General features: G+C 56.1%; 2 protein-coding genes and 2 long non-coding RNA genes across 4 annotated transcripts in view; 3 read left to right on the forward strand and 1 right to left on the reverse strand.

Moving 5' to 3' along the window:
* The window catches only part of LOC119114153 (putative chromo domain-containing protein LHP1), a 3,790-nt gene extending 1,911 nt beyond the window's left edge, over window positions 1-1,879 (forward strand). Inside the window, exons 2-5 of the mRNA XM_037238363.1 lie at window positions 20-288; window positions 1,096-1,205; window positions 1,492-1,530; window positions 1,860-1,879. Of these exons, the coding sequence (XP_037094258.1) occupies window positions 20-288; window positions 1,096-1,205; window positions 1,492-1,530; window positions 1,860-1,879 (438 nt within the window). The remainder of the gene's footprint in view (window positions 1-19; window positions 289-1,095; window positions 1,206-1,491; window positions 1,531-1,859) is intronic.
* A 3,756-nt stretch (window positions 1,880-5,635) lies between these two features.
* On the forward strand, window positions 5,636-7,073 carry LOC119113891 (uncharacterized). Its single transcript, XR_005095980.1, has 2 exons — window positions 5,636-5,721; window positions 6,047-7,073. It is a non-coding gene; the product is annotated as an uncharacterized LOC119113891 (long non-coding RNA).
* A 212-nt stretch (window positions 7,074-7,285) lies between these two features.
* Window positions 7,286-13,871, reverse strand: LOC119113892 (uncharacterized). The gene is made up of 3 exons (XM_037238124.1): window positions 13,170-13,871; window positions 8,229-8,647; window positions 7,286-7,907 (listed from the first exon to the last, which is right to left on the reverse strand). The coding sequence occupies exons 1-3, from the start codon at window positions 13,708-13,710 to the stop codon at window positions 7,458-7,460; spliced, it is 1,410 nt and encodes a 469-aa protein (XP_037094019.1). The 5' UTR covers window positions 13,711-13,871; the 3' UTR covers window positions 7,286-7,457.
* Window positions 13,872-23,325: 9,454 nt separating this feature from the next.
* LOC119114301 (uncharacterized) lies at window positions 23,326-25,259 on the forward strand. The gene is made up of 3 exons (XR_005096013.1): window positions 23,326-23,423; window positions 24,055-24,162; window positions 24,786-25,259. It is a non-coding gene; the product is annotated as an uncharacterized LOC119114301 (long non-coding RNA).
* The last annotated feature ends 254 nt before the right edge of the window (window positions 25,260-25,513 follow it).

Below are 25,513 nucleotides of genomic sequence, written 5' to 3' on the forward strand. Positions count from 1 at the left end.
CGCCGCCACCCTCGACCAGGTGTGCGACGAGTTCGAGCTGAAGCGCGGCGAGCTGGTGCTGCACGACGCCGGCTCGGCCGAGCGGCGCCGCACGCGCGAGGTGCTGCCGCTGCCGGTGGCCAACGAGCCGCCCCAGGGCCACGTCTGGGACAACCGCAACGGCTCCTGGATCCTGGAGAAGGACGGCAAGCAGCAGGCGTTCTTCGAGGTGGAGACGATCGTGGCGCGCCGCCAGAATGCCGCCACCGGCCAGGCCGAGTACCTGATCCGCTGGAAGGGCTACACCGAGTGAGTGGCCGCGCGCCCGCTCCGCGGCGCCGGCCGGCCCCTCGGCTCGTGTGCACGCTGACCGCGGAGGCTGCGTCAGTCTCCGCGCGCCCTTGCCATGGGGAGCCGCGTGTGGCCCAGCGGCCGCGTGATCGTGCGGGCTTCTCCTGAGTACGGGGCACTACCGGGATCAGCTGGACGACTGGGGGCAGGGAAGGTTTAGCGTGCGGGGATGTGTGTTCCTGCATACGCCGCTACATAGTGACCGTTTCCAGTAATGTGAAGCCTACGTGGTTTGTTGGATGTCTGGATGCTTGCATCAGGATTGGTCTTGTTCAGTGTTGACAGCTGTCGTGCGTTGACTGTAAGGCCGATGGTACGTTACGTAACCACCTGCCTGTGGTACCTCCATTTACTCGTACTCTCCCCCCCCCCCCCCCCCCCCCCCCCCCCCCCCCCCCCCCCCCCTCTTGCTGGGCCCCTGTTATGCGCCAGTTTGGCTTGACTGCCGTCTTGCCATGACACTGTAGCAGGATCATCGCGGATGATATTGGTGCCAGTCAGTGTCATGCAAAGTGCCTGTGTCAGTCAACGTGTCATATTGTCAGTGTCAGTCATCGTGTCAGAGTGTCAGTGCTAGTCAGTGTCAGGGGGCAGCATGCCGTCACCGTTCCGGTGAGACCCGGGGACCCGGAGACCTCTGATACGTCCCGTCCCCCTTGCCCCGCTCGCGTGACCCCGGCGTCCGCCCCTCCCTGGTGATGTCGCCGAGGAGCGACGCCACGTCCGTGGGGTGCTCCGCGTGTGACGTCACACCCCTCCCGGCAGCTCGTGGAACACGTGGGAGCCGGAGGCCAACCTGGAGTGCACGGCCACGCTGGCGGCGTTCTCGCAGCACTGGGACACGCTGTCGGAGAGTGAGCGGCGCCGCATCATCGGTACGGCGCCGGCACGTGTGGCACCCTCAGGTGGAGTGGCACCCTCGGGTGGAGCGGCACCCTCAGGGGGGGGGGGGAGGGGGCTGGCGGCGAGGAGCGCCGAAAGCGAGGTCCGTGCTGTGACCTCCGGGGAGGGAGTCTGCCGTTGTCGCCGTCGCTGCCGATTGGCGCTGCTGTCGCCCGCGTGACCGGTGTGGCTTTACTGTCCCGTGTCGCCGTGCGTGTCGCGCGTGCCTGGCGCGGCTGTCCCGTGACGGCCGCCGTGCCCGCCTCTCTCTCCCGGCAGCGGACATGAGTCCGGTGTCTGCGGGGCCGCCTGGCCGCCGCCGGTGCCCCCGTCGCCGGCGGAGCCGCCCCGCCGCCGGTGGAGCCGCCCCCGCCGCGTGGAGCCGACCGGCCGCCGGCGCCGGCGCCGCCGCTTCTGGCAGTGGAAGACGCGCCGGAGGTGAGTGGCGCCGCCTGAGGCCGGCGCTCTGCGTCGCCAGCCGAGCTCGCGCCAGCTGACGGCGGACGGACTGAGGGGTGGACCGACGCGGCATCGGTCGTGGGTGTGCTTTTCGAACCGGCTCGCTCGCTGTTGGCCTGGCGTGCAGCTCCCCCGCCTCCGTGCGTTGTGTGCTTCCGTATTCCCGTGCCTTACGTTGTCCTCGGCAGCGTGCGGCGCCATATTCTGAACCAGATCCTTCATTTCAGTAACCAGCGCACTCTGGACTCAATGGTGAAGGAGCGAGGGTCGCCGGCGTCGGCCTCGACTGAGACGGCGCCCGCTGCGGCGGCTGGGGCGGCTGCGACGGACTCGCCGGCCGGCGGCGCCTCCCCCGCCGCCGAGACGCCTCGCATCTCACTGCGCGTCAAAGCCGAGTTCGCTTTCATGAAGGAGACGGCCGGCGTCAGCAAGGCGTCGGAGCCGGAGTCGGAGCCGGAGCCGACGGCCGGCGACGGCAAGGAGCGGAGGTCGGCGCGGTAAGAGGGCAAGAGGTCGACGGAGAGTCACACAGGATCAGAGTTACAAAGTCGCGCCGGATCAGAGCTACACTGAAAGAGTTACACTGTCATCGGCATAGAGTCATAACACGGGCACAGAGTAACATAATTGCACCGGGACAGAATAACTGAGTCATGTCGGCAGTCATAAGGCTGACACAGAGTGACAGGGTCACACCGACACACAGCCGTACTGCTGGCACAGAGCTACAGTGACGCTGGCACAGTGGCCAGCTGTGTCGACATGAGACGTTCAGTAAATAACGGGTGCCGGAGACGCGCTCCGACGTCGGGCGCAAACCTGCGCATTTTGTGGCCGTTGGTGGAACAGATAGTGCGTTGGAGAAGTCGTAAATCGTCACGCTTAGCTCGGCTGCTTCTGACAGCATTAACGGCCGCTGTACTAAAATTTGGAAAACGGCGACTCCGCCGGTCTCTGGCTGCTGTGACTTCGTCGCCGCCAGTGTCTTGGAGATGCCGTAAATTGTCACGCTTGGCTCGGTTACTTCTGCCAGCATTAACCTCCGCTGTACTTAAAGTGTGGAAAGCGGCGAATCTGCCGGTCCGACCTCTGCGACCTCGTCGCCAGCGTCCTCCGGTGCCCGTGCGTCAGCGCGCCTCGAACGGGCGACGGCCTGACGCGGCCGGGCTGCTATGTTGCAGGTCCACCAAGGCGAAGGCCAACGCCCTTTTCAAGGAGTGGCTGCTGTCGCCGAAACAGATCACGATGAAGGCGATGAAGGAGTCGCTGGAGCAGGCCGACGACGGCGCAGGTGCGTGAGCGCTCGCCCTGACCGCGCGAGCGTGACCAGTAGGCGCGCTGCCGGGCCGCGATCAACGGCGGGGCGGGCCACAGTCACCGCGTGGCGGGCGGCGGGGCTGCAGCTGCTGCGATAGGCGCGCCAATCCGGGACTGTGCTCGCCATCACGGACGTGCTATTGAGCAGCGTACAGTTGCGGGTTTCGGCTTCGTACAAGAGTGTGAAGTGAGATTTCTGTCGTGGTGTGTGCATCGTCATCGACCGCGTTTTGTATGTCGCAGGGCTGGACGCTCGGGAGCTGATGCCGGCGGCCGCCCGGGCGCCTGCCGCCGCGGCCGCGGCGCCGACCCCGGCGGCTGCGGCGGCCGTGGCAGGCCGCGTCCGCCGCCGGCCCAACCTCAAGCCTGGCGCGCGTGCTGCCCTACGGCGGCCAGCGCCGGCTGGACGAGTTTGTGTCGCGGGGCGGTGGCGGCGGCCGCGCTGGGCAAGGCTGGCGGCGCCACCGTTCCTGCTGCAGCGGCGGGTTCCACCGACTCCGCCCCTGTCCCGGCCCCGGCCCCGGCCCCGGCCCCGGCCACGGCACGGCCACGGCCACGGCCACGGCCACGCCTCCGGTCCCGGCACCTGTCCCAGCCCTGGCCCCGGCTCCTGCCTCGCCCGCGGCCTCGTCCCCAGCTCCGGCTTCGGCCTCCGCCACGGCCCCGGCTCCTGCCTCGCCCCCGGCCTCGTCCCCAGCCCCGGCTCCGGCCTCTGCCACGGCCCTGGCTCCGGCCTCGCCCCCGGCCTCATTCCCAGCCCCGGCAGTAGTACTGACCCCGGCTCCTGCCCCGGACCCCGCCCCTGCCCCTGCTTCGTCCTTAGCGTCAGCCCCTTCGCCTGTCGCAACTCCAGCATCAGGCCCAGCTCCAGCCGTGGCGCCCGTCCCTACCGCCAGCTGCGCCGGAGGAGGAGCCGACCAGCGTCGCCAGGATGCGGGAGGAGCAACTACCGGAGGCTGGACCGGAGCGGCCGTCGACGCCGAAGCTTCGGCCGGCGGTGGCACGCGTCGGTCGCCCTCGCGCGGCAGCCGAGACCCCCGGACCCTGCGACGCGTTTCGCCCGCCGAGGCGACGGCGGCCGACGCGCCGCCGAGCGGGGCAGTCAAGACGCGCGCCTCCACTCGCGACGCGCGGCTGGACGAGCGCCGTACGGATGGGGACGAGCCGGAGCGGCGACGCACGAGCAGCGACGAGCCGGAGCTGCGGCGGATCGCAAGCGAGACGGAGCGACTCCGGAAGCTGGACGAGGAGCTGAGACTGCTGGACGAGGAGGAGGAGGATGAGGCACCGCAGGAGGGTCTGCGGGAGGACTCTGAGACCGATCCAGCGCCGGCGCCGGCCGAGCAGGCTCCAGCGTCTCCGGCGATCTCGGAGCGGTTCACGAAGCTCGCCAAGGCGCCGCCGGAGCCGGAGCCGGAGCCGGTCCCGGATCCGGAGCCAGCGCCGACGCCGCTACCGGCGCAACAGGCGCAGCCAACGTCGCCCAGGAAGAGGGGTCGGCCGCCCAAGCACGCCAAGACGGCGGGGTCGCCGGCGGCCGCGCCGCCCGCCCGCACCGAGGCGGGGCCGGCCGGCGACTGTCGACCGGCCCAGAAGCGGCGCCGCTCGCGCGAGCTGGCCGCTGCCGTCGACTCCGGAGTCGGCAAGCGACAGCGCAAGGTTCCCAAGCGCTTCCTCGACGAGGACACTCTGTACTTCCCGGACACGGGGCCGGCGGCGCCGCGCACGCCGCAGCCGCCGCCGGTCCACGGCAGCGTGGCCGCCGCGCATTGGTGGGGAGACGTGTTGGACGGCGAGGTGGAGGCGGAGGGCACGCCCGAGCCGAGGCCAGGGCCGTCAGCGCCGTCCTCCTCCGGGAGGAAGAGGAGCGGCGGCGAGGGCGAAAGGGAGCAGGACGCGCCACGGCCCATTACTTTCCAGACGCCGAATAAAAGGAAGCCAATGGTGTTTGTCTCGCCCATCCGCAAAGATGACGCGCAGCCGCCCCCGGAGCCATCTAGCGGCGTTGTCAGGAAGCTTAAGTTGAACGCGCGGTCGGCGGGCGTCGTGCTCAAGTCGAAGGCGATCAAGATGCTTGTAAAGCCGCTGAGGCAGCGCGCCAGCCTGCCGGAGCCGGTGACGGAGCCCATGACTATACTGGACGCCAACGCCGATGTGGTGATCGAGGACGGACCAGTTATCATCAACGAGAAGGGCGAGCTGGTGCCGGCGCGGTCAGTGGCCAAGACCTCGCCGCAGGGCGCCCGGCTCGCCCGACCCGCCGCCAGGGTCGTCAAGTTCACCACGCCTCTCCCGCCCCGGCCATCTGCGCCACCAACTCCCGCGCCGCCGCCGCCGCCATCTTCTCCGCCTCCTCCGCCGCCGCCGCCGCCGCCGCCGCCAACGGCTGCTCCGGAGGCGCCAACGCCGACGCGGCGCGGCCGACCGCCGAAGAACGCGTCGGCGCCGGCCAAGACTGCCGCCGCCGGGCAAGAAGCGTGGCCGCAAGCCGAAGCCGCCGCCAGGAGCCGGAGCCGGCGCCGGCGCCGCCGCCCGCCGAGGAGGAGCCGGAGGAGGTGACGCTGGACCTGAGCGCGCTGATGGGCGCCGCCGACCACGGCGCCGCCGCCGCCGAGCTGGACGCCGACGTCGGGTACTTCGACGTGAACGGACAGTTCGTTGAGCGCTCGCCGGTGAAGAGTGACTGGAGCAGCTCGCGCTTCTCGGTCGAGGCGTCTGCCGCTCAGGACGACGGTAAGCGTCGCCGGAGGCTGCCAGGGGACGCCGGGGGCCGCCAGGGTGCCCTGCCGTCCACCCGGCCGCTGAGAGGGGAGAGTTTTCACTCCCCAGTGTCCTAAAAGACACTATTTGCGTGTACATGTCTCTTCCGTCGTGTTGGTGTCCAACATTAGCCTGCACGCTCCTTAGTGTGCTGACTCTGAGATGTCGTGACCTCACGACTGCAGGATCTGTGCAGCAGACTCAGGTGAAGCCCACGCCCTGGCAATGCTGTGGTGTGGTTGGTGTTCGCCTGTGTCGGCGGCCTCGACGTCTGAGCGCGCTGCGCCCCTGCCGCCAGGTGTCTCTGCCGTCGGCGCCGCCGCCCCGATGGTGGTGGTGCTGCCCGACCCACAGCTGGCGGCACTCTCCGTGTTCGACGGAGAGACGCAGCCGCTGTGAGCGCAAACAGCGCCATCTCAGGAGCACCTGGAGAGGTCCGTCGCCGCGCGATGCGCCCGCCATCTCGTGGCCGGCTCGTCAAGCTCGCTTTGGGCGAGTGGCCGCCGGGCGGGCCTCGGCCAGCTGAGTACAAAGGTCCGGAGAAGTCTCGCTGGCGGGAGTGTGCGCGGTCGGGGCGTCACGCCAACGGCGCGCGACGACGCTGGCGCCTCTGGCGTACACCGCGCCAACTGAACAAAAGCCGTGCCTGTGTGGATGTGGCCAGGACTTGTCATGGCAAAGTCATTGGCCCTGAGGCTGTACATGATATTGGCCCCTGAGACCGTGCACGACCTGGGCCTCTGTGAGACCACATGACCTGGGCCCCTGAGACTGTACATGACCTGGGCCCCTGAGACTGTACATGACCTGGGCCTCTGTGAGCCTGTACATGACCTGGGCCTTCGCGAGACTGTACAGGACCCGGCCTCCGTGAGACCGCACAATTCTCGGGTCTCTGTGAGACTGCAGAATCCGAGCCTCCGTGAGGACGGCGGCGCATCGCCGCGCCGCCGCTGGCTCTCCTGAGGATATCCGGTGGCATCCGCATGATATCCAGGAGCAGGCGGTCGCCAGACGCGGCGCGCCGGCCGGCGGCGGCGCCGCGTGAGTGAGGCTGGCGTTTGTACCTGTTGACTTGCCGACCTGCCAAGCCCTGCTGGCAGCGACGCGGAGCGTTTGAGCCGTTTTCGTGATTGTCACACTGTTCTCACTGATCTGTTTTTTGTTTGTTTTTTTAGTAGATTTGTAGCGCGTGAGTGAGCGGCTTGATGGCGCCGGCGCGGGACGTCGTGCGCATGCGCAGCTCGGCTCCTGACGGCGTCGGTCTGGCCTGTACATACATCTGTAAGACTATGCACACCGAAATACATGCTTTATTTCCTTTCGCTCGTTCGGTATCGGTGTCGGCTCGGCAAGAGGACGTGGCGTGAGTGTCGGTTGTAAACACGCGTCGGCTACAGACAACGCCGCTTTCGACTGGATGTCGCAATGCACCCTTATACCCCCAAGTCGGTGACACGGTGAACGCTCACGAAGCAATGCCCGAAGGATCGGAAGCGCGCCTTGCGTCCAGTCCTGCGCCACGTGCGGGCGGTGGTGCCGCGTCCGCCGCGCGTGGTCTTTGTTGATACACAGCCACTGATCGTTATCCGGGCGAGGACGCGTCGCGCCGCCGCAAATGCCGACACCCTCGCCGCGCTGGGGCTGATCCGCGGCCAGCACCGCGCACCTGATCGTGCCGCGCCTCGACGGGGCTCCCGCCTGGCGGCTCAGGGCAGTAGCGACCGCGCCGCCAGGCCGCCGCCGTCCAGCCTCTGGCAGACCGACGTTCCTGCGCAGCGGCTGTAGCAGCACAGGCCGAGGCCGGCGCAGTCTCCATCGCCGCGGCAGCGCTCGAGCTCAGCCGCCTCCCGGCAGTTGTGCTCCTGGCGGCAGACGGGCGAAGCTCCGGTGCCGCCGGCGCCCGCCGGGATGAAGAGCGCTTCTGTGCGAACGCCGAAGCCCTGCAAGTGACCGCTGGTCGCCGCTGGTCGCCGGTCGGCTCGCGGCGGCAGCCGGGAGGACGAGGTCCTCAGAGGACGAGCCGGGGTCCTCAGAGGACGAGTCGGGGTCCTCAGGGGACGTGCCGAGGAGCCGCCGAGGGAGCCCAGTGTGGTGACGGACGGCTTCGGCGGAAACGCGGGCGGGAGCAGGCCCTGCGCCAGAATAGTATCGCCAACCTGCACCATAAGGCTGGGTAAGCGGGTGCCTTGTCCTCCATTCCGGAGACGCCCACGAAGCAGCCGTGGACACAAATATAAACAAAACATCTCCCCGCCAAGTCAGCTGATCGCTCCCGTATTTTCAAACTCGTTCCTAATATTCCATGCCCTGTCTTATGCTGCATAAATGCATCATGTCGCATGAAAGCTTTGCCAAATCAGTAAAACTTTATGCAGGCTAACTATTTCCAAAAGAGACATTCGAAAAAGCCAGCTGACCAAAATGGTCCAACTGAGCCCGTGTTGCCCCGCTTGGGCATTACGTAGCGTTCCGCTGACCTTCGTCGGAGCCGCCGTCGGCCTCGGCCGGCTGGTGGTGGCTCCGGGGAAGATGATGGGTCGGTGACGAGGCGACTGAGGCCGGCGGTGGGGTCCGCCGCTGCCACGACTGCCAGGGAACAGTGGCGGCTCGGCGGACACCGGCGGTGGCCCGACGGACACTGGTGCCGGCCCGGTGGGTCCGCCGGCCGGCGGCGGCTTCAGGCGCTCCGAGAGGCCGCTTTTGGCCTGCCCCGCGCCGCCGTGAGCCTGGCCCGTGCCGCCCTTTATCTGGCCCGCGCCGCCGTTGACCTGGGCTTGGGTCACGGTCACACCGGAGCCGCTGGTGTCCAGAAGGGAGCGGATCGGGGTCGATATGCCCCCGCCGTTGAGTCGAGTGTGGACGCCGGCCAGCGGGTGTGACACCAATACCACGTTCCCTGGAGCAAAGGTGATTCAAGGTCACGTTCGGTAAAATATAAAAACAAAACGTTTCATTTGGTCCCTGTCCATCACATCATGAATCAGTGACCTTCGCATGGTGGTTTAGTCCAACCGACGCATTAGGCCAGGTCATTATATAACGTAAGGTCATTTCTTATTGCTGATAGATCATCCACAGTGGTGCAAGATCGTCGCCTCACGCAAAGATCGTGAGAGTGAGGTCATCCTAATTGAAGACGACGCAGATGATGACGCAGTGCTGTGGATGACGCAGTGCAGACGCAGCATCTCAGAGCCAACTGGTTACTGACTAATCACGCCGCGCCCCTTCGGCTCGAGGTCACCATCACCTCAGAGCATCGCGCGGGTTTTAAGGGTTCTAATTTTCGTCCAGCCCTTACCTCTGCGGAGAGGTCAGGTTCTGCCCACTCCAGTGTTGCTGTTTTGTTTTGTTTTTGTTTTGTTTTTGTTTTTGTTTTTTGCTCGTTATGTGTTTGCCACGTCACGAAACTGTTCGGCTTTTCATATCATTTATATGCATGTGTTACGTATATTTTGACTAAATATCGGTTCGGCATAAGGGGTTCAAATCAAATTTTCAAATCAAATTTTCACAAACTTTCAGTCAAAAGAATAAGCTCAAAGTTTGAGAAAATTTTAACTGATAGTTTGAATAACCGAAATCAGCACGCGTAGATGAATTAGATAACATAAAAAGCGCAAAATGGCCAAAAATTAACGTATGAGGTTTTACCTTTGGGCAGTGGAGTTGGCAAGTTTGCCTAAAATGCTACTTCCGCGAAAGGACCTAAAACCCGTTAAAAGCCCGTTAACTGCACTTATTTGCTAAGAAAGCTTAATCTGTTAAGTCGTTTTAGAAGTTAACGGAAGTTCAAGTTCACTTAATGCGTGTCGCACACCGCCCACCGTGTGTGGTACACGTCTATCATACTTCAAGGTGAAGTATGAAAGCAAACCTATATGGCAACATCCCAGTGGGTTATGCGACCCAAGCCGCTGCGCCCCAGCTAGGCCGGACTCAGCTGTCCCGCTCGGTCACGTGACCATCGCGGTGCCGCAGTGGGGCCCCGCCGAAGCTGTCCCGGTCGGTCACGTGACCACCGCGGTGCCGCGGCCCGGCTCAGCTTACATGATTCGGTGGCACGCTCCCTATCGTGACTCTGCTCCAGGAGAATGTCTGTCCTCAGACGGCACGCGACGACGCCTCCGGCAAGGGTTTTGACACCTCGCGGTGATGCGGAGTGACACGATGGGCCTGTCAACTACAGCGCTTTGACATTTTCGGGAGAGAAAATGGGTTGCGTATTTGACGAATATATAAGTGACTTGTGCAATGATTTGGTATGAAATCATCATCAGTGTTTGGTGAAATCAGAATATTTTTAAATAAATTTAAAGGGAGACCCTCCGACAGTTCAACATCCAACATTCGCATGGGTGTTGAACTAACATCGCCGTGTTGAAGACGTTTTGATGCAAGTCACGGTCATGCCCTTTTTAAAATTTAAAGTAGTCGGGTTCCTGAGCTTAAATTTCGCAAAGGAGAATAATTCGGTGAATTATTCATAGGTACTAATTGCTACCAAATAATTAATAGCTATAAATGCGTACCGCACACCGTGCACATTCATTTGATAATGAATTATGCCAAATATGTGCTGTTAACAGGCTTTTAACTAAATTAATTATTATTTTAAGTATTAATGAGGTCACCTTGGCATTCATGGCATCATAGTGCCATTCAGATCGTGCCATTTCATAACCCATGGGATGATCAGCTGATAAAAATAAAGTGGTCGAGTCGTTCATATCGGACGTTTGCACGCACGATTTCCAGAAATAACGGCCGTCAATTGGCTCTCAATGAATGTTGTGTAACGTACCATGACCTAATCAGGCGAGGAATATCTAGGAGCTTACTTGGTAAACAAAAAACTTACGTTGTCACGTTGTTACTAGAGCTGTCTTTTCCATTTAAAAGTATAGCAACAGCTATCAGTGAACTTGTTTTGTCATATATAATGCTTGCTTCAATGTCTCCAAATGTGAAACACTCCTTTGATCAGTTTTCTTATGATTTAGAGGATTTTTAAAATCTAACTCAGTATTTAGTGCTTCATACAAGAAAACTGTGTCCACGCCAGCGCCTACGCCCTTGTTCTGTTCCCTATCCTCGCGGACGTGCTGCGATCCTGGCACGAAGTTCCAGTGGCACTCAAACAACTTGATGACGTGTTTCGGCAATGAAGAGTGCGACCCTACATCACTGATGGCAGCCAGTATGGTGGTTGTGAGAGTTGTGAGCTACTGGATCACCGCTGCCCCACTAGCTCAATGTAGCAAATGTAGTATGATGTAGCTCTGAAATGTTGGCGGTGTCAGAGTGCAATCTTTAGAGCACACAAAAGGCAATCATTTGGAAACCTCTTGTTGACAATTGGCTGGACAGGCTTCAAGCGACCGGTTTTAGCAAAATCAACTGGTTCGATCCCTCTTTCATGTATTTTTGTTTTGCATAATTTCCTGGTATTCACGACACATCGGCTTCCTCGCCCAGGCTGCCTTTAATGCCCAGCCTGTTGCTACAAAAACTGTTTACGTCTTTTGCCCGCCTTCGTAGAGTTCAGAGGTGCATTTTGTTTGCAGCGTAACTTATTTACATTTACTCCAGGCTGAGCATCTTCTACAGATCATGTTTCTCCTGCTCAGCAGCAGCCGGCAGCTGTCACCAGGCCCGTAAAAACAACAGCACGACAGATGATCTCATGTCCAGACGGTTTTGGGTCTGAGTGACAGGCGTGTTACGTGCTCCGCAGGACGCCCTCCACACCTCCCGCCCACACGATCCGATCAGTGCAAGGCCCCCTCCCACACGCGCCAGACGGGGTGAATGACACGGTGGGTTGGGGGGGAGGGGGGCCTCCACCGCTAATCCCAAACCCGGCACGGCAGTCGGGCCCCTGGGGGCGCTGCCAAAACATTGCTCTCACCCCTTCTCTGGCCTCAGCCCGACCCACTCCCAGTCGCTCCTAGCCACCGCCGGCAGCATTGCGCAATGTACGCGGTTAGTCGGACCATCCCATCGAGGCCACCGGCGCGTGGTCATTGCTGGCGATCAGCAATCGATTAAGCGGATGAGGCTTATCCCGAAAAGGATCGCCGGCCGACGACGTGCATCAGTGAGAGCAGATCTGGCGAGAAGGCTGAGGAATGAGGCCATGAACAGCCCCTTGCCAAAACGCGAACTGCCTTGCTTTCAGCGCGAAGTAATCGGTTTAAGCGACATCGTGATCATGAACACAGCTTGCAGCATCCACTTCTGACATTGCAAATGATGTTTGCTTAATAAAGTCGTTAAACCAAAGCACTCCGGTACCTTGCGGATTGATCGCTGTCAGCAGCTCTTAATCTCAAAATGGCGAAAGTCAGGAGTCAGGAGCCCAATGCCTTTCGTATGTATGTCGAGCCCTGGCGTCCCACAGCCAGCCAGGCTAGAGGTGCGCCTTTCCCGGCAAGTAGAAAATGCTTTGCGTGCCATTCTGAGTGCACATCCACGAAATTTATGAAAAATCCACGATCGATGAAAATCACGCACATGCCAGAAATCCTGGTGCGCCGAATAGGAAATCATCGGCTTGCTGGTACAAGGGCTGTGACACTCCTATGCCCGCTGCACCAAGCATAGCCTGCTCAGAATGCCTTCAGACCACGTGGGTAACTGCTAGAATCATTCCCTGGTTTCAGGAAGTCGCTCAAGCCTGCTCAGTTGAACCTGTAATGCTTGCTGATTCGCTAAAAGATGTCGTAGGATCTGCGTGGGTGGGGAAGGTCGTCCGTCAGCAACGTTTAAACCATGTGAGGTACTGGCCTGAACATGATGATCACTAATGACTTCCTTCAATGATTACCCAAAAACTTCCAGAAACAAATGTCATTAACAGGTACTGACCAATACACTGGGTGAGCATTGGTTGATAAGTTGTTCAGTGCATTAGCGAGAAACATTATTTACATGTATAAGACAGTAGTATTACCGTTGTTCCTCGGATAAAAACCAGGAGAATGAAGATTTTTTGGCTGTCATAATCTCCATTGGTTAATAACCTGCACTGCTCTAATGACCACAGTTAGTAGCGACACCAGAGCGGTTATAGGAAGGGCTGCTCCAGAATTTACACACAGTTTCAAACCTGTGTATAGCTGGAAGGGATCGCGCGCCCAATCTCCTCGTACTGATAAGCTCACGCGAGGTATTGCGCCACGGACCGGTTAGGCGCGTTGGTGGGACGTGAGTGGACTCAGGAAACAAAAGGGCGGCAGCTCGGCCTTCAGCTCGGTCGTGCAAGGTCAATACAAGTAGAAATATGTCGACTCCCCGATGTGCCGAGTAGGCTCTGCCATCCTGCACGGCCTGACAAACCAACAGCGAGGAAGACGACAGTTTCGCACGGGAGGAGAGCATTCGCCCGAGGCGGCTGATCGTTCCGCAACGCTCACCTGCTGGGCTGGGCGGAAGATCGAACGAGTGGATGACGTTGCCGGGGAAGAAGAGGATGCCGCGGTCCTCCCGCTCGCTGTCCTCGCCCTCGTCCTTCTTCGCCCCGGGGGCTTTGCCGGTCGTGAGCTGCACACCGCCGAGCGCGTGGGCCGAGTCCAGCCGTCGGGCTCGGCCCTGCCGGCCGCCTGAGACGACCCGCTGACCCCGGGGGTCGATGACGCCGAAGCGGCGGCGCAGGGCGCGCAGGTAGGCATCCACGCGCGACTTCGTGCCCTCGGTGCGGATGCTTCCGTGCGAGTCAGGGGCGGTCTCAGCGGTGAAGAAGTCGTGCACGCCTCGCCCGGGCGCAGACGGCTGGATGTCGAGCGGCAGCACCTTGGCGCGGCGCGCCGGTGAAAAGTTCCGCGGCCGGCTAGGCTCGAACCCGTCCGTTCGGCTGGGCGTGAAGATCAGGCGGCCGAGTCGCCCGTGCTGGCCCTGGCCGCCGGCGATCACGGCCAGCAGCACAGCGCATAGCAGCGCGAGGCAGGAGGGCGGCATGGCAGCGGCTGCGAGCGAAGCCCGGCTGAACTCTGGCGGAAGACCGCTGTCGCAGTGACGCAGTCAGGACGGGTGCAATGGGAAGGGCGGCGCACTGAAGCCGCGGGATGAGGTGCTCTCCTCCTGGATGGCCGCCGTAGACGGCACTGAACCGACGTCCGAAGTCGACTCGTCTCGTCACTTTCTCTGCCCCCGCCGCGGCAACGCCGACCAACCGGTGCAGTCCAACCGCAAGGGTCGGTGCAGTCCAACCGCAAGGGTCGGGGAGGGGGGAGGGGGGAAGGGGGGGGGGGGGGCAGGCGCGCGGGCTCGGGAATACCGCCCAAACGTCCGGTCGGCGTTGCCCAATCCGCCGATTTGGGTCATCGCGCCCGAAATTCCCCAGAACTGTGGTTGACATGTAGACGTGCTTAAGTCGCTTGCTGCTCACGCGATGGCTTGCGCAACGGGCCGCGGTTTGGTTCATCTCGGGTCAGGTGGAAGTGACATCATGCGAAAAGCACAATTTGAAAAAAACGCATTCCAGCATTTTTCACGCTAGCAATGTCTCATCAGGGCTGCTCGCAGCTTGCGGGTTCTGGCACGTGTCGTTAGGACATCGTTGTTTACATAAAAGTTAAAGTTGTCCTCTTAAGCCACTACACTTTTGATCAACGGAACAGGATTTGTCCCCACATCTATGCTGTTTTTACAGGCTGGGGTGGAATCTAGTATTGCTCATGCGTGCATTTGACGACTAAATATTAAGCTGTCTTCAGTCAGAAGCGGTTTATTGTTTACAGAAAACTACTAAAAAGTAGGTTCGTTTTCTGATAGTAACGCGGTATGAAGGGAGGGGCCCATGCGTAGGTATTGCATAGGCGAAATAGCCACGGACAATAAGATAAGATAGCGACGGTAGAAGTGCGCAGAATGGTCTGTTTATTTTAATCGGCCTCGCGCGTGAGAAAGGTAACGACATTTAACTCGCGCTCGGGTGGGGTGGGGGTCAAATTGACCCCCCCCCCCCCCTCCTCCAAAGGTTTTTCCCAAATGATCTCCGAATGACGCGGTGTAGCCGCGCCAAATTTTGCATAGCTGTAGACAATTGAATAGTGGATCGTCTGACATCCAAATATTTTATGTACCTTGTAAGGTCGCTGACCTATGACAGGTCAAAGTCAGGCCATGGTTTCAGCGAAGGCAATTTCTATGGAATCGTTCAATCTGATCCAACAGCGAAGTGATAGACGAAGGAATGTATAGGCAACACAACAATTGAATGAGCAAATTACGTTGACCTAAGGTCAGGTATGAAGGTCAGACCAAGGTCAAAACCGACCCATTTTATTACATTGGGGCTTGCTGTACGGGATAGTTTCTGGTGCTCATTTCGAATTTATTGATAGCAGGAACCGCATTATGCATTGTCCATGGGCTTCTTAGAGGTCAGAAATAGGTCATTGACCAAAAATGACCCAAGTCAACATTTTGTTTTTAGAAACATTCTGCCTAGCATAATTTTTGTCGCTTATTCCAATGCAAAACTCAAAGCAGTCTCTTATGATTTTGGTCATCATGACCTTCAAGAGATCAGACTAGGTCACTGACCTTAGATTGGCGTGTGATCTTTTGCTTAGAAACAGCTATCTAAGTTCCCGGGGCACTTTTGAGACCAACCCGGAATTTGACCTTGTTTGACCTTATTTGACCTTATTTGACCCAAACGTCATGACCTAGGAACCTCAAGCTTTGACCTAAAGTAGTTCACGTACAGGTCAACACACCCGGTAAGTTTGGTGTTTCTAGATTTTTTCCCGAGACCTCAGGGGGGTCAACTTGACCCCCCGAGCGAGGGGTATCCAGCCGGCCACCCGGGCGCTTAAGTAAGCGTTTAGTATTGCGATTAAAAATGACAAAACAGCTGGCAGGTCGAGCTACCACAAGACAGCGATAAAGCGCACTTTAAAGTGCTTCATTCATATAGACCCTCCGTCCAAGCTCTCGGACAAAACCCCGTGGGAAACAAAAATGTGAGAACCCAATGGGTGGTACTTTATATAAAAGTATACCCCAACCCCACCCTGTGTGGATTTTGCGCGCTCTTAATCCCTCTTGCAATAATTCATCTTGTTCTACTTTATGTCCCAAAAAATATTTAATTATAGAATTTGTTTAGATCGATGGCAAACTAATGGTGAACTCATCCTTCACAGTAGCTCAGTTGGTTACAACATCTCCCCACACCCCGCTCCTCATCCCCCCCCCCCCCCCCACCCCCATCTTCATTCCATTCACCCTTTTGTGGCGGGATGGGTTTAAAACGCACCAACCGGTTGCTGTTTGTCCTGACTGGTATTGTCTGTGACCGGTGACTGCGGCTGAGCTGAAGGTCAGGTGACGTCAGAGGTTAGAAAGTAGCCCCGCGGGGCACCGATTTTGGCTGGTGTGGGAGACTGTCGTCCTCCCGGGTCCCAGCTTTGGTAGCGGGTGGACAGCGCAAGCTGCTCATTCCACGGCCTAGCGACCCTGCCGTTACGTGAGCTCCTGCTCCTTGTCCCGCCGGCTCCCTCCCCAGCACCTGTGTTCCCGCTTCCGGCCCTCTCACCATTCCTCATCCTCGTTTTATCGGGGTCGCCGTGCCCCCTCGCCCGCGTCCCGGGTTCATCGGATCCTGGTGGTTGAGGAGCGCGTCGTGCGGGTCAGCCACGGCGCGTCCCATCACTCCACTTGGACCAGGATATTCGGGGGCGTGGGGGGCCCGTGAGTCCCATACGGGTCTAGCGACTTGTCGCTTGCGCTGCGGTTGAGTGCTCCGCGCGGGTCTCCGCTTGGGGCGCCTGGCGCGCGCAGCGGCTGAAGTGGTTAAGGGGCGGCGGTGCTGGACCACGGTCAGGACGGGGAGGGGTCTCCCCGGTTACACCTGGCCGTGTGGGAGGTATCGTTCGCCCCGTATAGCACCGGGGTAGCCCTGGCGGCGACCACCTCCCGATGGAGCGTTGGGCTGTTCCCCAGTTGGGCTCCGTGGTGGGTGGGGAGCCTCGGTGACGAAATGAAAACCACCTTTTATGGCATCTTCTCACCTTAAAAATGCCTCGATAAACCCAGGGTGCAGAGGAGGATCTGCGCTCCCCGGTCCACGGATCCTCATCGTCGAAAGTGATGAGATTAAGCTGGCTTCCCTCTCACCGTTTCAAAGGCGGAACGGCTGCGACAGATTTGGGAAAATTATTAGATGCGACAAGCTCAGGGATGAAAAATTGAGGTGGAGTTCGCTAGTGGTCGTGCGGCTCATTCTTGCAAGCGTTTATGGACACAATGCATCACACCGCATTACGCATTGTGACCGGAGCGTATAAAACATCGCCAATATCTAGTATTGCAGTGGAAGCAAATGAATTGCCATTATCTCTCAGGAGAGAAATGCTGAGAATGCGGTACACTTCCGAGTTGGCAGTTTTCAAACCACCCGACCGACCGAGCGTTTTTTTTTTTTTCACCACGCATTGAACACATGTTTTAAAACGGCCGAAGGCTTTACGGTTTACCTTTCGGCGTGCAAATGAAGGAGCTGTTCCGTGACAGCGATATTCAGTTGCATGGCATACTAAGGTTCCGCTGCGTTTTGGTACTCCCGTGAGAGCTAAGCCAAAGGTGGATGTCTCGCTGTCATGCACCAGTAAAGAGCGCGATATCCCAGCTGACCTTAAGTTCGGGCCTTGGAGCGCGTCGCCTTGCACATAGACTTTCAGACTAGGGCGAGATGCTCCAGTTCTTACCTATTCAGACATCTTTGGTGACGACCCTCGCATTCTTGCCACGACTCAACTGTTTTCATTTTTGGCTAATATAGGATTTTTAGCTATTCACACACCTATGCAATCACTTAGCTGCTATGGGCGCAAAATGACCTTATTAGTCGGCGCGTCCTAAAACCCCGATCAACAACAACAAAGGTTAGAAAGCATCGTGCCGCGCATTACGGCACGTTCAAAGTTGGGCCCAAAATTATGACGTTGACCTGGTACTTTACGATCGGATGGTGGGGTCAGGCCTTACGCAATAAGCACTTGCTTAGCGTGGGCTCTGGTACCAGAAATCCATTCATTCAAAAGGTTTGGACAAACATGTGTATGCATACACACACACACACACACACACACACACACACACACACACACACACACACACACACACACACACACACACACACACACACACACACACACACACACACACACACACACACACACACACACACACACACACACACACACACACACACACACACACACACACACACACACACACACACACACACACACACACACACACACACACACACACACACACACACACACACACACACACACACACACACACATAATATATATATATATATATATATATATATATATATATATATATATATATATATATATATATATATATATATTTATTTATTTATTTATATGTGTGTGTGTGTATATATATATATATATATATATATATTTATATATATATGTACATATATACATATATTTATATTTATACATGTATATATGAAGTATCTGGTGCACAACGTCTAGGTTCATTAGGTTGGGTTCAGATGCCAGCTGATAGGAGAGGCTTTGCTCAGTCAAACGTCGTGGAATTTCTTGATTAGGTCCTTCCGCGATCTCCATTGCGGCTGCAATCGCAAATAGCATGTGGTAGCTACGTGCGTAATAAGCTACTGCCCATTTGCATTGCTTGGGAAATTGTTCATGTAATTTTGTAACATTTCAGTATGCAGTGCTTCTTATCGTAAGATCTTTGAGAAGCTTGTATTGACCTTTCACACTGTGGGAAGTAGTTCAAATCACGTTTTGTTTGGTCTGTTTAGCAACAAATCTATATCGGGTGTGGAGTATTGGGTATTGGGTCTGCTATACTGGGTGTGGAGATTAAAGCTGGTGCGGTGTTAAAGCTGGCGTTGAAGCTGGATCCAAAATAGACCAACATTTTCTCGCCGTATGACGTCGCCCAAGACCATGTAGTCTAATCTAGTCATTTCATGACTTCCTGTGACCTTGAGCGTGGACAACCATACCCTACCTACCTTCATAGACCACGGAGACATTGGAACACTGCGAATATCTACTAACATCATTTCGGACTGCCGCAATAGACCGCAAGTCTATCTGATCGACAGATAGCCTCGATGTCTTAAGCATGATCTATCTGATCAGTGTTTCGATCACGTAGGTGGGGTCAAATGAGGTCCGAGGGTCCATGCGAATTACGCAGCGTAAGTTTCAAGTCCCCTGGATCATGGAGTCCGTGACTTCGAGTGACCTTTTTCACTAAAAGACATTTTCAGCCACCTCTTTGTCAGAAATCGAATCCAAAACACTGTTTTGCCACATTTAAACCAAAATGCACCAGTTACCGACAAAAACGAATACAGTAACAAAATCACTGGCCTTCGCCGAGAAAGTTGGCTGACCCCACTGAACCCGCTCTGAGAGGTCACGGGTTAACGTGCCGCGGTCAGCTGATGCGTTATTTCACGCTTCATGCACGTGGGAAAGCTATGGTGCTGTTCTGTTTGGCGCAGTGTTGATAATATACTTCTACAACTACATACGTATGATAACTGCAAAAGTAGGCACTGTCTTCTGCGTACAAATCCAACTTCGAAATCACTTTCGGAGTCAATCAGTGCGACGATCACGTCCAAGTGCTGAAGATTATTGAAAAGCGCCAAAATATGCATTTTCCGGTTGTCCACTTTATCAACAATTTCGTCAGTGACAACGATGGGATTTACTTCGCCGTGATGCAAGCGTCGGAAATGGCACAGGCGCTGGAGAACACACCTGTTAAGAGACGAAGGACCGAGCACAGTAGGAACGTCAAAAGTCATCTTTTGAGTATAGCGTTGCACAATTTATTAGAAGCATGGGTGTAGGAACAGGGGGAGGGAGCACGGGGCCAATGGCCCGCCGCCTCCACTTTTCAAGGTGGGGGGCCAGCAATGATTACTAGCCCCCCCCCCCCCCCCCCACCCACTCTTTCAGATTTAAATTGTGTCTAGCTTGTTTTTGTAATACTATTAGCATGCATGCCAATTAACCTGGCTCACCAGCCATCTTCTTGAAGATGCATCATCATTTTCGTCTTGCCCATTGGCCATCTCTTATTGTCACAGCCGCGCGGCCGACACGCGGCCTATGGAGACTTCAACGCCGGGCGTCGAGGCTGTTGCTAAGATTTGCGAGCATGCGTGCTGAAACCCATGTTATATAATTTTTTCTCAGTAAGCAATCCTGACTGAATGTAAAACATGTTAAGACGAAGATGAGTCAGGCATGTCAATACAAATTTTGGACCACATTTCGATCTACAATCTATGTCCAGGGTGTTCTTAATATCCCTGAAGAACAGATAAAAAATCGGAGTCTTTGCGACAGTTATTGGACCACCCGCGATGATCATGGATGTTTTTGCGCCAGTGAGGGTTTCTACGTTATCTGGCGTCAACTGCGCAGGTCATAAGGCCTCCCGCGTCAAGAAGGAGAACAAGGTGACGTGATGCATCTCTCCAAGCGACTCCGGATCGACCAGGGATCCCGCACCGTGTCACCAGAATGGCAGCCGGAAGACATCCCGTGATGGGGCGGAACTGCACCACAGCCGTTGACCCCAGAGCAGCAATGTGCCCCTAGTGTTCTACTCAAGGGCCCCTTGCCCGGAATGAAACAAGGGGTCTCCTTATTGTTGAATAGAGTGGGTCGCAACGAGTTCAAAAATGAACAAGGTCATCCCAAGGTCAAGTTCAACAAGATCAAGGTCATCCCATGTTTGCCTGAGAACGCTCCTTCTTTTGCACAATCGATTAGTGAAACAAATGACGTCAAAAGCTTTGAGCACGCGCGCCCGCAGTGATTGCAATGACCTGGGTTGCGACTGCGACGATTGCGATGATCTGGGTTGCAACTTTCGTAAATGCGAACGGCGTTGGCGACTGCAAGCGACACCAGACGATGGGTGCCGCAGTCAGTCTGTCCGATTTGCAGTCACAGCAACACGAAAAATAAAGATCCTTCCTTTACTCTTCCAGTTCCACCATCAGATTCCAGCGCCTCTTCCCCTTGCTGTAAGGGCCAAACAGATCTGATCATCAGTCTAAGACTCGTACAGGCAAACTCTACGCCCAAACTACCCTCTAAATGTAAGGTTTGATGTCCTAAAGCGTTATAAGGTATTCCTTTCAGAAGCGTCATCATTTTTGTCCACCCGTTGGCTATGGCCTAATGTAAGCCGCAGGGCAGACACTGTGCGGCCTATCGAGGCTGTATGCAACACGAAAAATAAAGAATACGTACGAAGAAGAATAAAGAATAACAGCACTAAATAATTTTGTTGCCAAGATTTACGAGCGCGCATGTTCAAAGCTACGTTGCATAATTTGTACCGCGAATCGGTTCTGACTGAATGCCAAGCATTTCCAGACAAACATGGCTAGGTCGTGTTAATACACTTTTTACACATGTCGATTTGCAATCTACCATCACAGAGTGCTTGATATTGCTGTAGAACCCATATAAAAATCTGACATGGCTTCTCAATTTTATCGGTTTAGAAAGAGTCCACTAAATCATTGTAAATTAAGAGCGTCGGTGATTTATTCAATGCAGTCGTTCAACGGCTGAATTCTGCAGCTCATTGGCCTCAAAATACAAGCAGAATAGATCTCGCGAAAGCTTCTGGCTTCTGTTGCTTTTCTAGTTACAAGGCAAAAATAGCAATGCTACAAAGATAACCTTGCTCCTTGTTAACAGCTAAGCTATATCTGGCGATCTTTTTGGGAGGTCACCGCCAGGAGGCTTTTGTCAACCTTGTGCCTCTCACCTTTGGCAAGGCTACATCCCTGTCTACATTCAAAAGTAGATCGAGCTGGCTACGTTGAATGAGGGACAATGGAATATCCGTTGGACCGTTCAGGGCTAAAGCAGGCAGCTTCCCGAAAGCTTTTTTCTGTGGTGATGTGGTGAATGGCAAAATAATTCGGTAAAAAGGCACTGCTGCAGGTGCCCAATATATGTTTTGCACACCATTAAGTGGTAATGCTGATCCATAAACTTGCAGCAAAGCAGCTATACGATCACTTCCCAGTTAGCCCTGGGGGGGGGGGGGGGGGGGGCAGCCGGGCCAGGGCAGTGGCTGCCGACAGCGGACGGGAGTAGGACTCAGGTAAATGATATAAGGCAGAAAAGCCTTCATTCTGTGGCTTGGTTTTTTACAGAAAAGGCGGTTTTATGTTTTTTGTCACATTGTTTTGGCAGTAAGTGAAGTGGTTATTTGGGTATTTGAAGCTTCCGAATTTGCTTCCACCTAGAATTCTGCGCCAATTCTTATTCCTAGAAACGAAGCCCACGAAATCTAGGCGCATGGAAATCCAGACGCACCGTGGGTCACCGATTCGCATCCAAAATTCTGACCAGCCTATGTCGAGGTCGTGCCTTGGCATCTGCTCTGCGGAGGTAGATGCCTCCTCGATGACCCAAAGTGCCTACCTGCTCGTGGAATTTTACGTTCCCACGGAAAACAATCTTGAAATAAAAGAATAATCATGGGAAGCTGGATGCCTTATTCATCGAATGACATATCTGAGTCGAATGGGCATCGTTTCGCACCAGTGAGAAACAGCTGCAGATGCATATTTAGCAAGGCAACAATGCCATTTAACTATTCCCAAGATGTGTTACGTGAATAAATAGCGGATAATAACCCCCATCTCTACCCCCACCCCATCCCCCTCCGGTCATCGGGCTTGCGTCCCAGAAAAAGCTTTTGAAGTTCACTCTGGCCCGCCCCCCCCCCCACTTTTTGAAACGTTCCTACGCCTATGCTTGTGGTTGTGAGCAAATCTTTCCATTACTTTAATAATGTACACACACACACACACACACATGTATATATATATATATATATATATATATATATATATATATATATATATATGAGCGATAAGCGTTCCACCAACAGTGAGCGTTCCGCCATTTTCCACGCTAATATCAAACCCCGCGGCCCAACACCACCCGCGGGTCGGACGGCGACGGGCGGAGGCGGGGTCGTCAACTGAGCAGCATAAGACGCCATCACGATGGCCGCCGTTAGGCGCTGACGACAACCTCCGCGACGCAGTCATCTGGAGGACTGAGGTCTACGCCTCGAGGAGTTATCCAGCCTCTCCTCCGCCTTCGATGAAGCCGCGAGGCATGTGACACGCTGCTGGGTCGCTCGCGCGTATCCTGACATCCATAAACGCCGTGACAGTTCCGCAGAGGTCAGGCCTTTGCTGCAAAGCAAGGCTGTAGTATCGCAGGTGAGTTGGAGGGAGGGGGGATCAATGAAAGTGACACAACCCGCGCCCAGAATACGGCGACAATCAGGGTAATCCCCTGATTTGGTCCCTGCCTTCTCAAAGCGTGGGAGTTGCAGCCCCCCCCCCCCTCCCCCAGGAGCCTTCACCCCTGTTGTAAAGGTCAGAATGCTTTGAACTGTCTACAGATGACGGCGTCGTTGTTGGCACGTGTTACTGACGTGCCCCAATGGCCTTTCATGCCCAACTTTCACATTTCAGTTGGACGGGTCCAGATTGAGGCATGAGGTTACCCTTCAGTCGTCAGCCATGCGCCTGCTACCTCTGATGCTGCTGCTCTGTCTGGCGGTCTTCGCTGTCGAAGGTGGGTGGGAACTGAGTGTCGATGACGGCTAAGCTAATTGAGCAGCAAAGGAGCTGAGAACAAGTAGGAGTACTGTGGTGTATGGCGGTTGTTTAGGGCGCCTACGCGCCAGGCAGGTGGCAGTTGCGGGAGAGAGTGGGCCTTGGGTGGTGGCGCGTGGCGGAGGCGCGACGTGTTCGGACGCCTCGGACGTTATATTATTGCTATTGTTGTTATTACCGAGGTATTGAGCAAATACTCACGGAAACACCTGACTTCGTGCTTGGTCGGGCTGTGAGAGCGGACGATACTACAAGTACCCTGGGGATGTGGCGAAGAACCACGTTGGCGTGTTAGTAAGGCCAGGATTCACCAACCAACCACTCTGCCAAATACGCAGAATGCGTTGACGCTTGGAAACTAGGGACCAATGAGTGCAGCTCGAGGAGCCCAGCAACTAGCGGTATACTACGCGCAGCAGGTCACTAGAAGCACACCAGTACACCATAAGTACACCAATGGCACCACTGGTTGTTGGGGCAAGCCCAGCGTAGCATCACCAGCCGCAGCACCAGTACCGCGCGCGGCAGTCGCGATACGCAGCATCCGATGGATCAGATAAGGGCATCGCATAACGCGTCCTTCTTTCCAGGCGCCCCTAATCAGGGCTACTGTGGCCTTGGAGGCTCCTGGTGTCCCAGCGGCCAAGTCTGCCGTAGGTGCGGAATCCCGATGCCTGGCCGATGCTGCGTGCCCCTATGTGAGTACTATTGGAAGCGGAGATGGTGTTGTCGCCCATCCATGATGCCCACTGCCGTTGATATCACCGCTATGTTTATTCAGTACGTTCAGATATTTAAGTTTAGATAGTATACGTTATATAGATTTACGTTTGTATAGATATACGTTAAGATGTCACCGCTGCATTGGGCGTCTACTTCGGTCGCTTTATCGCTTCTCGTCGCATTTTGGCATGTCACATGCTCAGAATTTTCGTAAAGGTGGGCTTCGAATTTGCAATGTCCCCGAGGCTAGTCTTCACTCCTATCCCACGGCGTTCGCAAGAACTCATCATATCCTTAATGCGCTTTTTGTGGACCTGCTGATGGTTTGGAGATCCCTCAAGAAAGCTGCTTCACTAGTGTCTTATCGCTTTGATAGCTTTAGCATTCTTAGACGCCCGCCGCTTCAGTGCGTCGTGGTAAATAACGAGAAACCTTGCGCTTGTAGAACGTTCTGACTTAAAATGCTCACTGATGCTCTTTGTGTTTAGCATTGAGCAGATCGTGTCAAACGGTTGTCACAGATCATGTCCCCCTTATTCTCTGTGCCTCCTCCACCGCACCGAGGGCGTTAACTGACATGCCGCTCCTCGTATTCCAGCCTTATGCCGTAAGGCAAAAAGGAATGATCCATTGCTGGTCTGCTGATCGCAGCTCTGGCCGTCGCCAGCGTGGGATAAGTCGAGAGCTGCGATGTTGGTGCCGAAAGCGGAATTCGTCCACCGTTCAGAGCTTAGCCAAGTCAAATGTTCTGCCTTTTCGTTACATGCTGAATGGTGCGGGGCGTTTCCTCGCCGCATGTTTTCACACTCCATGCAGGCGAGTGATTTCCAGAAAAATAATCTCCTGAAAGGCTTGAGAAAAGTTGACACGCATCTGGCGACCAGAGGTACACCTCCCTGTGTCGGCACGTGGTCGTGGTCTGCGCGCTGTAAACAGTGCAGATTCAAAACAGGCAATACGAATCAAAATGCGTGTTGTCAAATACAATAGAACCGAACGAGCAGCAACAGTGTACAACGACATTCACGCGTAGGCAGCAACTTTGTCAAAATACACCGCGGATATCTGATATGGTGGAAGAGACTGTTTAACTTAGATTATGTCGGATGTCACGGGAACGCTGTTGGTCTGTAGAACAATGGTGCATTTCGTCTGCATCTGAAAACAGACATCATTTCCGCAAAACACAATAATACAGATCTCCCCTTCCCAAAATTGCTGCACCCACCAACCACCCACCTCGAGAAGCAACTCAGGTCAAAAACCTTCGCGCATCACCGGGTGGGCAGCGCGCACTTCACGGCCAACACCCGTGTGATTTCATGG

Source organism: Pollicipes pollicipes, unplaced genomic scaffold (assembly GCF_011947565.3).
Source record: "Pollicipes pollicipes isolate AB1234 unplaced genomic scaffold, Ppol_2.1 Scaffold_7262;HRSCAF=8765_pilon_pilon_pilon, whole genome shotgun sequence".
Lineage (NCBI taxonomy): Eukaryota > Metazoa > Arthropoda > Thecostraca > Pollicipedomorpha > Pollicipedidae > Pollicipes > Pollicipes pollicipes.

Bases quoted from the DNA above. Each gene is read 5' to 3' on its own strand.
- LOC119113892 (XM_037238124.1), bottom strand. From the start codon at position 13,710: ATGCCGCCCTCCTGCCTCGCGCTGCTATGCGCTGTGCTGCTGGCCGTG. The intron at 8,648-13,169 runs GTGAGCGTTGCG...CCTTTGCTCCAG, and splicing joins TCTTCCGCCCAGCCCAGCAG to GGAACGTGGTATTGGTGTCA. The intron at 7,908-8,228 runs GTCAGCGGAACG...CTTATGGTGCAG, and splicing joins CGACGGCGGCTCCGACGAAG to GTTGGCGATACTATTCTGGC.